General features: G+C 45.8%; 1 protein-coding gene across 6 annotated transcripts in view; it reads right to left on the minus strand.

Annotated features, from left to right (window-relative positions):
* Positions 1-234: 234 nt before the first annotated feature.
* Positions 235-13,307, minus strand: part of LOC122405428 — a 64,584-nt gene continuing 51,511 nt past the window's right edge. For 3 of the 6 annotated variants that reach the window (XM_043410156.1, XM_043410158.1, XM_043410157.1), the window contains 8 exons: positions 10,182-10,396; positions 9,149-9,369; positions 8,716-8,938; positions 7,747-7,912; positions 4,992-7,518; positions 4,302-4,623; positions 2,360-2,559; positions 279-578 (listed from right to left, as the gene is read on the minus strand). In XM_043410156.1, the coding sequence (XP_043266091.1) occupies positions 410-578; positions 2,360-2,559; positions 4,302-4,623; positions 4,992-7,518; positions 7,747-7,912; positions 8,716-8,938; positions 9,149-9,369; positions 10,182-10,394 (4,041 nt within the window). In that variant the 5' untranslated portion in view covers positions 10,395-10,396 and the 3' untranslated portion in view covers positions 279-409. Of the gene's footprint in view, positions 579-2,359; positions 2,560-4,301; positions 4,624-4,991; positions 7,519-7,746; positions 8,000-8,715; positions 8,939-9,148; positions 9,370-10,181; positions 10,397-11,707; positions 12,256-13,307 lie in introns of those variants that run through there. The other 3 variants (XM_043410155.1, XM_043410159.1, XM_043410160.1) reach the window with 3 other exon arrangements.

Here is a 13,307-nt window from a genome sequence, read left to right on the forward strand (position 1 = left end):
CCTTTCGGGAACAAAGGTCTCCCCGACGTTCTCCACAACCATTTTTGGATAAAGGCGAGTGTGCCCTCGCGAAGCCCGAAAAAGACCCTTCGTCGATCGATCCTCCCCGATTCGTCCAATTCTGCGTCCGCTCTTCGCTCGACTGTTGGCTGGTGCTGCTTCTCATCGAAATGGTAGTCGGAGGACTCCCCGTCAAATAATCGCGATCCACCATCATCAAGAGGCGTTTCTCTTCGTTCCCCCTCCTCCGCGCGAGAAAAAGAAACGAACGATTTATACAATCTTTCTCTTTTTTTTTTTTTTTCCCCGAGAAATCTGCGCCAAATACCGATCTCGATCAAACCTCTGCGTGAAGGGGACTAGGCGAGCGGAGCGATTGGCAGCAACCCCACGGAAACAGCCACGCGGCTCAGCACCTTGGCGAAAATTTCGGATTGGTGGGACCGTGGATGTAGCTCCTGAGTTCCTTTGGCGGCTCCGAGCCGAAATCGGACGCCGTGTCGACGTCCGACTTCCGGCAAATGATCATACGGATGTCCGTGTGCAAGTAAATACGGCCCGACTTGCCGGACATAAATCTGAAACGGAGACGTCGGGCTTTAATAACAAAAAACGCGCCATCCACTTCGTACGGTGTCTGGAGCGATCAGCGGCGTCGACAGGATCGGTGGAAATTAATCAAGCACGGGTGGGGACGTGTTAGTTGCACGACTGAACAGCGAAAATGGACGACGAGCAAAGCGTAAAGGTGCAAACACTGGCGCAACAAGGAGGAACAACACGGTTACGTTCCGCCATATTGGCTGGGCGAACAGTTTCTCGCGATTATTTTCAAATTCAATGAAAATACAGGGTGGTCCACTATTGGTGGTGCACAAGCGGAGAGGAGGTGATTCTATGTGAAAAAACAAATTGAAAATGAAGAATAAAATTATTTTATTTGGGGTTTCATTGTCCAGAAAATCGAGCTTTTTTCAGGAAATACAGGCTTTTATTATGGTTTTTTGTATTTCTGTATACTCATGTTGACATGATTTCCTGAGCACGTATCGTAATTTTATTCGTTAGTATGTTATTCAATTTTGACTAATCATGGACCCCATATTTAACACTCCTTGATTTCTATCTATGGGGTCATGTTATAACAAACGAGTATAAGAAGACTATTTTATGTACTCCTCAATTACAAGCGAGAATCATTTGGTATTTGAAGAATTAAAGATACAGAATCCATTAGTTTATACAAATCTAATTTTGTTACTGTGAGCAATTTTTAACAATTTTTGTATGTATCAAGTTAGTTTAATAAGTAAATTACATGCCTCATTTTCATTTAAATCTACTTCAAATCCATAATCAAAGGTAACACAGTACATCATGTTAATACTAACAATATTGGTGCTATTTGTATCGAGATCAATTCAGAATTGATTTTCTTGTCAACGAAACCTCAAATGGAAAAAATTTTATTCTTTATTTTTTATCTGTTTTTTCATCTAGAATCATCCTCTTCCTGCTTGTACCACCCATGTTGAGACACCCTGTATATACCTATATATTAACCCCTTCAAACTCATATTTTTGGGGTTAACCAACAATGATCAGTTTTCTTTATTGGATTTGTTTCTAAAAATAATCTAACGTATAATATTATCATCCCTTAAACCGTTGGATCAAACAAATACTGTTTTTCAAATTAGTCAGACTCGGACATGAACGTTAAGGGGTTAAAAAAAGCATCTCTTTTTTTCAAGATCAACTGAAATTTTAACGAGAAACCTTTCCACCCAGTAAATACCGCGAAACGGACGACGAACAAAGCGTAAAGGTGCAAACACTATCGCAAAAAGGAGGATCAACATTGTCCAACGGGTAACTTTGGTCCGCCATATTGGCTGGGCGAAGAGTTTCTCGCCCCAACGATTATTTTCCCAATCAATGAAAATATATTTAAAAAAACAACATCCATTTCCTTCGAGATAAACTTAAATTTGAACGAGAAATCTTTTCACCCAGTAAATACCACAAAATGGAGGAAAGGTTCTAATTCGTTGGACAATATAACAATCGTGGCTTCCAAGCGCGAATGCCCGCCATTATAGACCCCGATCTTCGATATTTATAATCTAGATGGCACCTTTCGTTGTTTCCCCGTTTCAAAATGGAGGATTTCGAAGCCCACGGACGCTTGCGCTAGAAAGCTAGGATCGTTGGTGGGAACACTGGTCGTGAAAGCTTTAAAATTTTAATCGACGCGAGGGAAAAGGTCTTTCCCTCTTGGCGCGGATAATTAAAATTTCAAAGTTCGCGGAACGGACAAATGCTCGACGTTTCTAGAGGAAACAGAGAATGTACGCACCTAAGATGAACGAGGTAGCGTAGCGTTTTGTCCCGCAGTGTTCTCTGACGTAAAAAAGTATGAGATCGTGGCGGCATATCAGAAAGATCGTATAGTACTACGAACATCTTAACGACTGTACCCAAAGGATTGAGAAGCGTTACTTGAATAGTACCGCTTCTTGGTACTTGGTAGCCCTTTTTGCCCAAATTAATATGTGCCTACGCAAAAGTAACAGGATTCGTTCAGATCAATGTCCCGATTATAGTCCGGACCAGCGGTTTTCAACCCAACATAGACAAACATAGCCCTCTAACAAACGAAACAATGGCGGTCATAGTCTTATTAACGATCTATTAAGCGTACGCGACAATTTTAGTCATCTTTCATCGATCGTTGGTTTATTTTTTATTGGAAAGTACTGTCTTTTCAACAATTCTGCATCGATCGGAATAAATGACACTACGAAGACGCTAAGTCGATTAAGTGTGCCGCATGTGGGACACTTCCCAACCCGAGTTAAAGATAGTTCTGCTAAATGTTAAGTGCAGTATGTTCCCATTGTTGTGCAGGAAAATTACCTTCCGGCTTCCTCGTTCGGTAAATGGACGATTTTGCAAAATAACACACCCTTAATATCCCATTAGATGCATAAAAGTCGTTTATGATTGCTTCGCGTGATCCGGTTTTAATCCACTTTCTGTCCTAGGTAAGAATTCTTCGTTGTCTGGCAAATAACGAGATGCACATATTGATTTCGCTTAAATTCTTGAAGATTCCTAATAATGTCAACGTTAGTTTTCACGAACGAGCTAAAAATTGTTGCATACGCCTAATATATTCACGATCCATTAGACTTACGTTTAAGAAAGAAGCTCAAGTGGGCCAAAAAGCTATTGGTGTACCGTTCAGAGATTACTTATTGACTAGGTACAACTGAACCGCCTAATTCTCACCAGAAAACTCCATTTTTAGCTTCTCAGAATTCATGCTACGTAGCAGTAGGATCTCCATATTAGGGAGAAATACATTCTATTCGTGGTTAATATCCTGAACTAACAGCTACGCCAATATTGTTCATTATGGTTCTATCCTGCTCTGTTTCTGCGCGATGGAATTGCAGTTATGCTCGACACAGTCAATAATGACAATACGTGTGAGAACAGACGTCGCAGTTGCCTCCCACACCCGCCAACAGAGGGCTAAGCTCGATCTTTACATCTCTCACAAGTGCTCGACTGACCTATTCTCATATATACATTCCTTGTATTTATTTAACGTCTGAGTATCCCTAAGCATATAGCAAACTACACTGACACATATTCTTCCCCCTTTGCACATTACTTGATTCAATTATGCTTCATATAGTATAAGTAATTAGCCTTAAACTTGTCTCGTGAGTAGCATCAACAGTCAGACGAACATTTCCCAATATTATGATTACTAAATCATATTTCTAGCTAAAAACTGCTAGGGTTGCCTCACTAACTAGCCCACTAGCAGGCCCAGGACCCTATTCTCCTACTATCTTCCTCGTTTCTTCTTACAACAACGTGCCTAGCCAACAAGTCATCCCCGTGTGGTACATGCTACACTTTCTCGTTCGACTTTCTTCCATTTTCTAAACAAGGTACCCATCGACTATTAGGATTTCTAAACTGGTATCTCAGCTCGACCGCATTGAGCACCACGTTGTTGGTACAACGAACGAGGCGAACGTCTCCATATAAATAAATTGCCAGATACCTTCCGGCAAAGTGGTACTTGACCCGAATTCGCGATGGTTCCGCGAGGACAAAGGGGTTCAAAACCGCTGGTCGGGAACGAGATAATTAAACGCAACAATTCTTCAAAATCAGGTGAACAGAAAAACAGGATAAATTGCCAATTCGTTAACGGATAATTAATAGAAAAAATCAAAGAAACACGTGTAAAGACGATGGTCGGAGGATTGCATACGTACGAGATAGGGCGTGGAAACTTTGTCATTGTCACCGAGCGTGTAGAAGAACACAGTGACCGGAAGCTTTCGATGTTTCGGACAGAAGGAACCGCTCGCTCCGAGCTCGGCGGTGAAACCGTGAACAGTGGACACCGGTTCGAGTCTGCCGTTCAAGGCCGACTCCTCGAAGCTGCCCAGAAGAGCGTGGCTCTGAGGTCTGCTGCGAGACGTGGACCGTCTCTTCAGGGTCTCCTCGCCCTCGCCCTGGTTCTCGGTCTCCCTGTCGGTTTCCTCCAAAGACACCGCGCCAGGACTCGGCGGTGTGTTCAGCTCGAACAGCGCGCTGAAACAAGAAAAACCTCGGTTCGTCAGAGTCCCCTTCCACGAAGAACCACCTACCTCCATCTAATCAGCTTTCGACCATTCCGTCTCCGAACACGAACGGTACGATGATTCGATCAGGTTGCCGTGCAAGTTCTGTTCATTGCAGCCAAAACGAGGATAAATCTGTTAAACTGCTTTGTAACAGAGGTTATAAGAACCGTGACCAAATCACGATCGTGACTTGTTTGGGCCAGAATCTTCATCGCGAGTCAGGCTCGTTAAAGCACGAAGAAAGGGGTTAACAGTAGCGAACGTTAGGGGTTCCACCGATGACAGAACTTCAACAGCAACTCGATGTTAAGGTAAAGGACAAGAAACTGGTGGTACCTTCTCTTGGAGGAGACGGAGTTCAAGCTGCTATCGTAATCGAAGCAACAGCTGCCCCTTCTCAATGGCGCTGGACTGGAAGTCAACGGCAGGCCAGTCCTGCTGTGGAACACCATCGACGCCGCGTTTTCCAAGGACCGTCTGAATCTTTCTTGCTCGATCGCGGTCGGCACCATCTTGTCGAGGGTCTCGTCCTCCTCCGCGACCGTGCTGTCCTTTGCGTGGCCGTTGCTTCGTGGCTTGGCGACCGAGTAACCGTTGCTCTTCGCCGCGACACCGGTGGCAGGATCTTTGAGCAGTTTCGAGATCGCTTCTTCTTCCCCGGCATCCTGGCCAGCTGTGCCACCCTCTTTGTTTGTACTGTGCAGTCTGTTCGGCCACTTGGACGACTCCGGATTATCGTGTCCACAGCTGCCTTCCTTCTTGTAATTTGTACTATAGATTCTTGAGTTTTTGTGCGCGCCATTTGTACTAAGCTCCGACGGATCGGTGCACGCGTCGCGCTTCTCCGTTACCGCGGCGAAATTCGAGAAATCGATCCTCCTCTTCGCCTTGCTGACCCTCAGGTTCTTTGGATCGTGCAGGTTCGGCTGTACGTTGTTGTAAGAGAACGAACGTTGAACCGGCTGCTGGACCAGGTCTTGGGTACCGTCCTCCGTCGTCGAGCTCGCCTTCTTCTCTTGCTCCTTCTTGAACAGCTGCCGCAACCGGTTGAATCTCTTGTTCAACGCCATGTGCAATGATTTCTCGTCCTCCAATGGCACGGTGGTTCTCTGCTCCAGAGCCACTTTCTCGTAATCGTTCTCCGTTTCGCCGCTGGACGCCGGCAAGACGGACCTGGGTTTGGTCCCGCTCGAAACCTCCGGCAGGTTTCTTCGTTCTCTGCTGGTACGTAAGATTGCTCCCAGTAGTATGTCCGCTTTGTTCGAGACGTTCTGCAAGCAGTCCATCGGCTCATTCGCTCGTTTCTCGACGTTATTGCATTTCACAGCTTGCAGATCCTCGCTCAGCCCGCCGCCGTCGAGTTTCTCGCGTTTACGCGACGGATCGTAGATATTCTTATTGCCATAGATCTCGTTGATACTGGACTTGTCCAAGGCCTGTTGGTCGTTCTTCCTGCACAGCTTGTGCCCGAAACCCTCGCAGATCTTCGCATGGTTTACGATGTTGTTCGTCGAGCACTCGCTGTTGTCCAGGTTCACGTACTTCCTGTCCGTCCCGTCCTCCACCGATTTCTCCGACCTCTCCCGCCTTCTCGATGTCTTCACGCTGGTCCTCTTGCGTCCCGACGGTGTTCTGGCCCTGAGCACCGCCAGAACCTCGTCGAACTCCCGCTGACTCAGCTCCAGGTTGCAATTCTTGAATCTGACCTCGTTCCCGTGCTGATCCTGGCTCTTCAGATTCGTGGCCTTCACCTTGTTGTCCACGTAACCGTTGCTGGGCGCGACACCCAGTACTCTTCCTGGCACCTTGCTGAACCAATCCAAGAATCCACCTTCCTCCTTCGGCTTCTCCTTCTCCTCGGGGAACGACAGCTTCGACATCAATTGGCTCAGATCCTTCCCGGGTCTGCCTCTGTTGTTCGCCGCGGGGCTCAGGCCCGATTCCAGGGCCTCCTGACCCGGCAACGCCAGCTTGTTCGACGGTTTCGCGCAGCTCTGATGCACCATGCACGCGGAGTTCAACGACTCCTGCTTCAACCGATTATTCGTCGACGGGCCTGGATTTGACTCGTGGAAAGGACTGGGTTGCTTGAACGGGTTTACCGCGAGACTCGAATCCTTGGACACGGCCGGCTTGCAGATTCTCTCCGGGTCGTTCAAGTACCCGTCCTTGTTCCCGCGTAGGCTCTGGAACGCGCACTTCCCGTTCGCGGCGCTGTTGTTCCACGACTCGACGAACGACCACGGCAACGAGGAGTTGAACGGTATCAGGTTCTCGAACAGACCGTTCTTCTCCGCGGACTTGCCCTCCGGTTCCTTGATCTTCTTGCTACCCCCCTGCGAGTCCTTCTCCAGATTGCACTGCTTCTCCTTCACGCCTGCGGCCGCCAGCTTCGTCTGCGACGGCTCCGGGTCCTCGATCATCCGCTTGTAACGCTTCTCCACGTTCCCCTCGCGCTCCTCGATGCTCAGCTGCGACTTGAAGCAACGCTCCAGGTTGTCGGAGTTCAGATTGTTGCGGTTCCTGATCCCGTTCTCCTCCAGCTTGAACGACTGGCTCTGCACAGGCTTCGCGGTCCGGTTGTTCGAAATCTCGGCAGATATCGAGCACTTCGGGTAGCTGGAGCTCTGGCTGATCTTCGACTCCTGCGTGGCTGCCTCCTGCACGGACGGCAGAGGCATCGGTTGGATGGTCACGCAGGGCGTAGCGTCAGAGGGTCCGCAAGGAAGCGACCTGCGTCGTTTCCTCTCGCCGTTCGGTCGCAGGATCGACGGCGACGGCGGCGAGACGTCCTCCTCCTCGCAGCGACAGTGATGCTTACCGGGCTTGTTGCACGGCGTCTGCAGCCGGTCGTCCACCAAAGCTGTCACGCAAAAGCAGATTCGTTCGATCAGTTCGCCTCGGGTCGGGTTTATTTGCACGATTCACGATATCAAACGACGATAACGCGATCCGCTGGGAACGGCGGGGATAAAAGGCTAAAGGGAAAAGGTGTACGCGGGAATAAGAGGGGTCGGGGCAGAAATCGATTCCGAAGGTGATACTCGAGCGCCGAAATATCGTGTTCGTCGTCTGTAATTTCCTTCATTACCAGGCAAAACCAGAGCCTCGGGGTTCTGCGAAGCGCTGGGCACCGGTATAGCCTTGGTGGGTGTCAAAGCCCTCGCGACACCCTCCTCGTCCTTCTCTTTGATCGGGTGCAGCGGGCAGGTGAGAATCGGCATCTCTTCCATCCTCGGCAGTGCCCACACGGTGACCTAAAATTTACACGAGAAATCCTCTTCAGCTCCATTAAATGCAGTCACGGCACTCGAACGAGATCGGTGGTAGCCGATGTGACTCATCTGCCGGTTAAAAGTAGGCGTTCGTTAGTGTCCTCGGCCACCAGAATAGAACTGTGGAAGGTACACCGAATACGTGGACGAGAGAACCACCGTGCGGATCGCACGGACGGCCCGTGAGGAACATTGACCTCGGCTTTTACCGCGAGTCGAACACGTTCACCGCGGCCAAAGAATCGCTGAATCGATTAAGAAGAATATCCGCCTGCATCGATTCACGGAATCGTAACTGTAATCGAACCCCGATCCTGCTGAAGAGATCATCAAACGACTTTCGGTCAAATCGCGGCCCTTGACACCATTTTTAACGAGAATTTGCCGTGATAACAACGAGACATCCGTCGCCATCTTGGAAACTATACAAGTCACTCCAGACGATTGTTTTTAGGCCGTAGATCCGTTATTGATGCTTTTACGAAAAAATGCCAAGGGAGAAAGATGAATGGCTCGAGGAGCACTACATCTGTGTGTCTTTAGATATTTTTTTAAGCGCAACAATTAACAATTGAGACGAAATCAAATATTGTCTAAAGATCTAAATTACTTTTCAATTTTTCTGAGTCTGTTTTCAAACGAGTTTTTTATATTTCTGATTTAATCTCCGTTGTTTGCACGATGCTTTCTGCTCGGAGATTTTTCGTTCCCGGCCAAGGCCAACGATAATGTGCAGTAGCGCGAGCGAGCGGATCGAAATAATGACAGAGACTCGTTTCCCCTACCTTTATCGAATTTCCATCGCCGTTGCCAGCCAGAGGGAAGGTGTGCTCCACGGGTGTTTCCCGGAACTTCATCAGATTTTCCTCGTTGTACGGCACCACCCTGGTCGCGATGTAGCTTGGTTCGGCGCCGTTGCTTCGGGACCACCAAGCAGCGACCTGGCTGAAGTGAAGCCGTGAACGAACCGCCTGGTACAGGCCGTAGAAGTTCATCGTCTCCGGACTCCTGCGGGATTTGGCGTTCGTTCGACGTCGTTGTTAAAAGGCAGAGGAACGTTTCTCGCGTCTCGTCGCGAGAACCGGACAAATATTTGCTCGAGGCATCTCGCTACGAAACGAGCTATCGCGGCTTCGATACGGTATCGCGAGAAACAACAATCATCGCGTTCCTCTTTGAGAGACACGCGATCCCACGAGAGATGCTGATAACACTCACTTGCTGGGAACGGCGCAGACACACCAGTACTCCAGCAGCATCTCCGACGCGTGTTGCCATGGCGAGATTGATAAGGACGGGACGGTGCAGATCGGGTTCTTGGTCGCAGCTTTGGCCAAACCGCACGGACAGTCGCTGCACAACACCACCTCGATGCACAGGAACGATCCGACCGCGGTACGGTCCGCGATCTCTTGAACGAGCACGAGATATCGATCGCACTGGACAAATCGCGTCAAAGAAAAATACCTTTAATCCACCGTTTCTGACGATGTTTTCCATCATTTTTTACGTTTAGGTAAATTAGGGTGGTCCTTGATTGTGAGAATAATTTTTTTTTAATGATTTGAAATTCTTTTTTTTTGTTGAAAAATTTCAACTTTCTCGAATTTTTTTCTAGAAAATGGGTAGGATTTCGGGGGTATGTCTGTTCACCAAAAATAGTTGTAATTGACCCTCGTAACTGAAAATCATTTTTCCAGAATGATTCGAAATTTTGAATTTTATCGAAAAATTTCACTCTTCCTCGAATTTTTTTCTCGGAAGTGGGTAGGATTTCGGAGGTATGTCTGTTGACAAAAAATGCTTGTAATTGACCCCTGTAACTAAATATAATTTTTCCAGAACGATTTGAAATTTTTTAATTTTGTCGAAAAGTTTCACATCTTCTCGAATTTTTTTCTCGAAAGTGAGTAGGATTTTTAGGGTATGTGTAATGAACAAAAATGATTGTAATAGACTCCTGCAAGCGACAATAATTTTTTTAGTACGATTTGACAAATTTTTTTTTTGCCCCAAAATTTCAACACCCATTCGAATTTTTTTTTCGAAAGTGGGGCACGTTTTCTCGTTTCCCAATGGAGCTCATCATTTGATATTAATTTTTGATGAAGTAGAACTATTCTAAGAGGTGGGAATACAAGATTCAGATGTACATAAATGAAGACCACCCTAAAGTACCTAGCAAAACAGTTATTCCAGTCACTGCTCTTCTACGACTATCAAAACATTGTTACTATGGGATTAGTTTTACCAAGTAATTGTCTTCCACGCACGCATGGTCATTTGGAGGCGCCTGCATAGGCGCTGCGCAATGTGGGCCCTCTCTGTAACCTCGAGGAGGGCCCTGAATCCTCCCTTCGCACACAAGGACTCCAAGGGCTCGGAACACGCTAAGAATGCCACCCCGACCACCAACCCCATTTGGGCTGGGAATGCCTCCTGTCACCGCACCTAAGCAGTGCATACCTGTAACAGACAACATGGCACTATCGTTAGTCACGAACATGATTTTTTTTCACAGTCCTAAACAAGCATTTTCAATCAATATTTCAACTCATCGATTCCTAAAACACCCTTAGAAAGAAGCAACACAAAATATGATAAAAGTGGCTCTAACTCTTATAAAATAATATACAGGGTGTTAGGCCAACCCTGGGAAAAATTTTAATAGGAGATTCTAGAGGCCAAAATGAGACGAAAATCAAGAATACCAATTTGTTGATGGAGGCCTCGTTAAAAAGTTATTAACGTTCAAAGATCGGTCTGTAGAACGACAATTTGTCCACCTACTCGAATTTTTTTCACGAAAACGTGTAGGAATTCGAGGGTATGTGTAATGACCAAAAATCATTGTAATTGACCCCCACAACCGTACATAATTTTTCCAAAACGATTCGACATTTTTTTCCCCTCGAAAAATTTCACACCTTCAGGAATTTTTCTCTCGAAAATGCGCAAGAATTCGGGGGTATGTCTATTCACAAAAAATGATTCTAATTGACTCCCGCAACCGAACATAATTTTTTCAAAGTGATTTGAAATTTTTTTTCCCCGTCGAAATTTTCACACCATCTCGAATTTTCTCCTAGAAAGTGCGTAGGAATTCGGGGATATGTGTAATGACAAAAAATGATTGTAATCGACCCCCAAAACCGGAAATAATTTTTTTATAACGATTTGAAATTCTTGAATTTAATTGTTAATAACTTTTTAACGAAGCCTCCATCAACAAACTAGTATTCTTAATTTTCGTCTTATTTTAGCCTCTAGAATCCCCCATTAAAATTTTACTCAAGAGTAGCCAAACACTCTGTATAGAAACTGTAAACAATATGTAATGACAATTTGATATGCCATTTTAAATAATAAGAGGCGTTGCTTAGAAATGATCTTCTATTATCTAGTTATAAAAGTGCTTACTCAAAATAATAAATATATTTTTTATTTTATATTTCTCGAGTTAGGTTGCCATAATTTTCTCTTGGATTCGATCTCATAATCAACCTATCGAATTCTGTCGCGTAGAATCGAGCATTGCGTTTTAAAAAAGAAATGACCTTCGAATCTGTACCGCGGCTCCATGCACGAAGAAACCGTAGCCGCCATATTATGTCCCCTACGAGGGGGAACTTTTGCCAGCAACGCTTCCTGTGATTATTTAAAGCAGGCAAGATATTAAAGCGACCAGCTCTCCCGCGGCACACCCTGCATACAAAAGGTGAAAAGTCGGTATGGAAATAGGTGTTGTTGATTGGGAATCGACGGGCGAGCACAAACCTGCGCGAGTTTTCCGCCCGTGGAAGCAATTTCCAACGCAGTGCATCAGGATCGCCGACATTTTCGAGACCCGATCCACGAGCACCGAAAAATGGCACGATTCGCGCACTGGCCACGCTATCGTCGATCTCGAACGCGTAACGGGGAATCATGCTTCGTATCGAGCCGCGGCTCTTTGCAACGTCTGTATCGGGAAAACGAACTTTGCTCTTCGAGTCGACCTTTCCAGGCGGAAACGCGTCACCATACTTTTCCTCCGCGTACGAGAATGAATGCTCGCGTCACGTTCATTGTACGCCCCGATACCTTTATCCACCGATTCGTCACTTAATTGTTTCCAGCGGTAGGCGAGGAAACGCGTAAAGAAGAACGTTCATTGAAGCGATTAGCTCTCAGCGATCGGGTTTAACACTTTGTATCGCGTGTCTGAATCAGCTGTGCGAGAATGATAGCTCCCTTATGGGTTTCCTTGTAAAATGAGCCGCGCGCGATTTGTCCGTTGTCGCTTTAAAATATAAGCGATTTTTCAGTGTTTCGACCGACACCGTCGCGGCGTGATTAATCGTCTCGAGGGGCGAGCGTAAATGGAATCGTCTCGCGCGATTCTGGCAAGTCTGGGCTCGCGAAATACGGTAAATACGCGGCGGTGAGTTCGAAAAATGGAACGTTTCGGGGGGGATTTGCTTTTGCTGGGAATCGGGCCGACACAAGCTGCTTAAAATGCTTGTCGCGGCGTATGCGCCAAGATCGTGCGTCACTTTTGGTGGAAAACACATTAGGCGGACGCGCGAGTGTTTTCTGAGGTTAGCGGTTTCGTACCAAGTATGTTAAACATTGCTGGCTGAGTATTCTCGCGCGAATTTCCAAGATAAATGCTATTTTCGAAACGGACGAAACGTTGCCGCGTAGCAAAACTAGAAAGTTGACGGACGAAACGTGGACGAACCGTTCGCGTTGGATGATCAAAAGAATATTGCTTTTCGCTGTACGTTTTCTTCTTTAACGCGTGGAAAATTATACGTTCATTGTAACTGTATATGTATAACATAAGATGGTAATTTTTGCAAAACAGAAACAGAAATGAATGTTGTATTTGAAACGATAATATTGCAATTTTTTAACAAACACGTAGTGGTAAAATTAATCGATAAAGACTTAAACACTGATACTAAATTTCGAGTAGAAAATAATTTATAAATAAAAGCAAGGTATCTTGGAATCTTGGAGTTTATCTGAATTTTTTTCTCGAAAATGCGTAGGATTTCGGGGGTATGTCTGTTCACCGAAAATGATTGTAATTGACCCCTGCAATTAAAAATAATTTTTCCAGAACGATTTGAAATTTTTTAATTTTGACGAAAAATACACACTTTCTCAAATTTTTTTCTAGAAACTGGTTAGAATTTCGGGGGTATGTCTGTTGACCAAAAATGCTTATAATTGACCCCTGTAAATAAATATAATTTTTCCAGAAGGATTTGAAATTTTTTAAATTCGTCGAAAAATTTCACACATTCTCGAATTTTTTTCTCGAAAGTGCGTAGGATTTTGGGGATATGTGTAATGACCAAAAATGCTTGTAACTGATCCCTATAACTAA

The sequence above is a fragment of the Colletes gigas genome, unplaced genomic scaffold (assembly GCF_013123115.1).
Source record: "Colletes gigas isolate AHSC1104 unplaced genomic scaffold, ASM1312311v1 Colletes_gigas_Sc00004, whole genome shotgun sequence".
In the NCBI taxonomy this organism is placed as follows: Eukaryota; Metazoa; Arthropoda; class Insecta; order Hymenoptera; family Colletidae; genus Colletes; species Colletes gigas.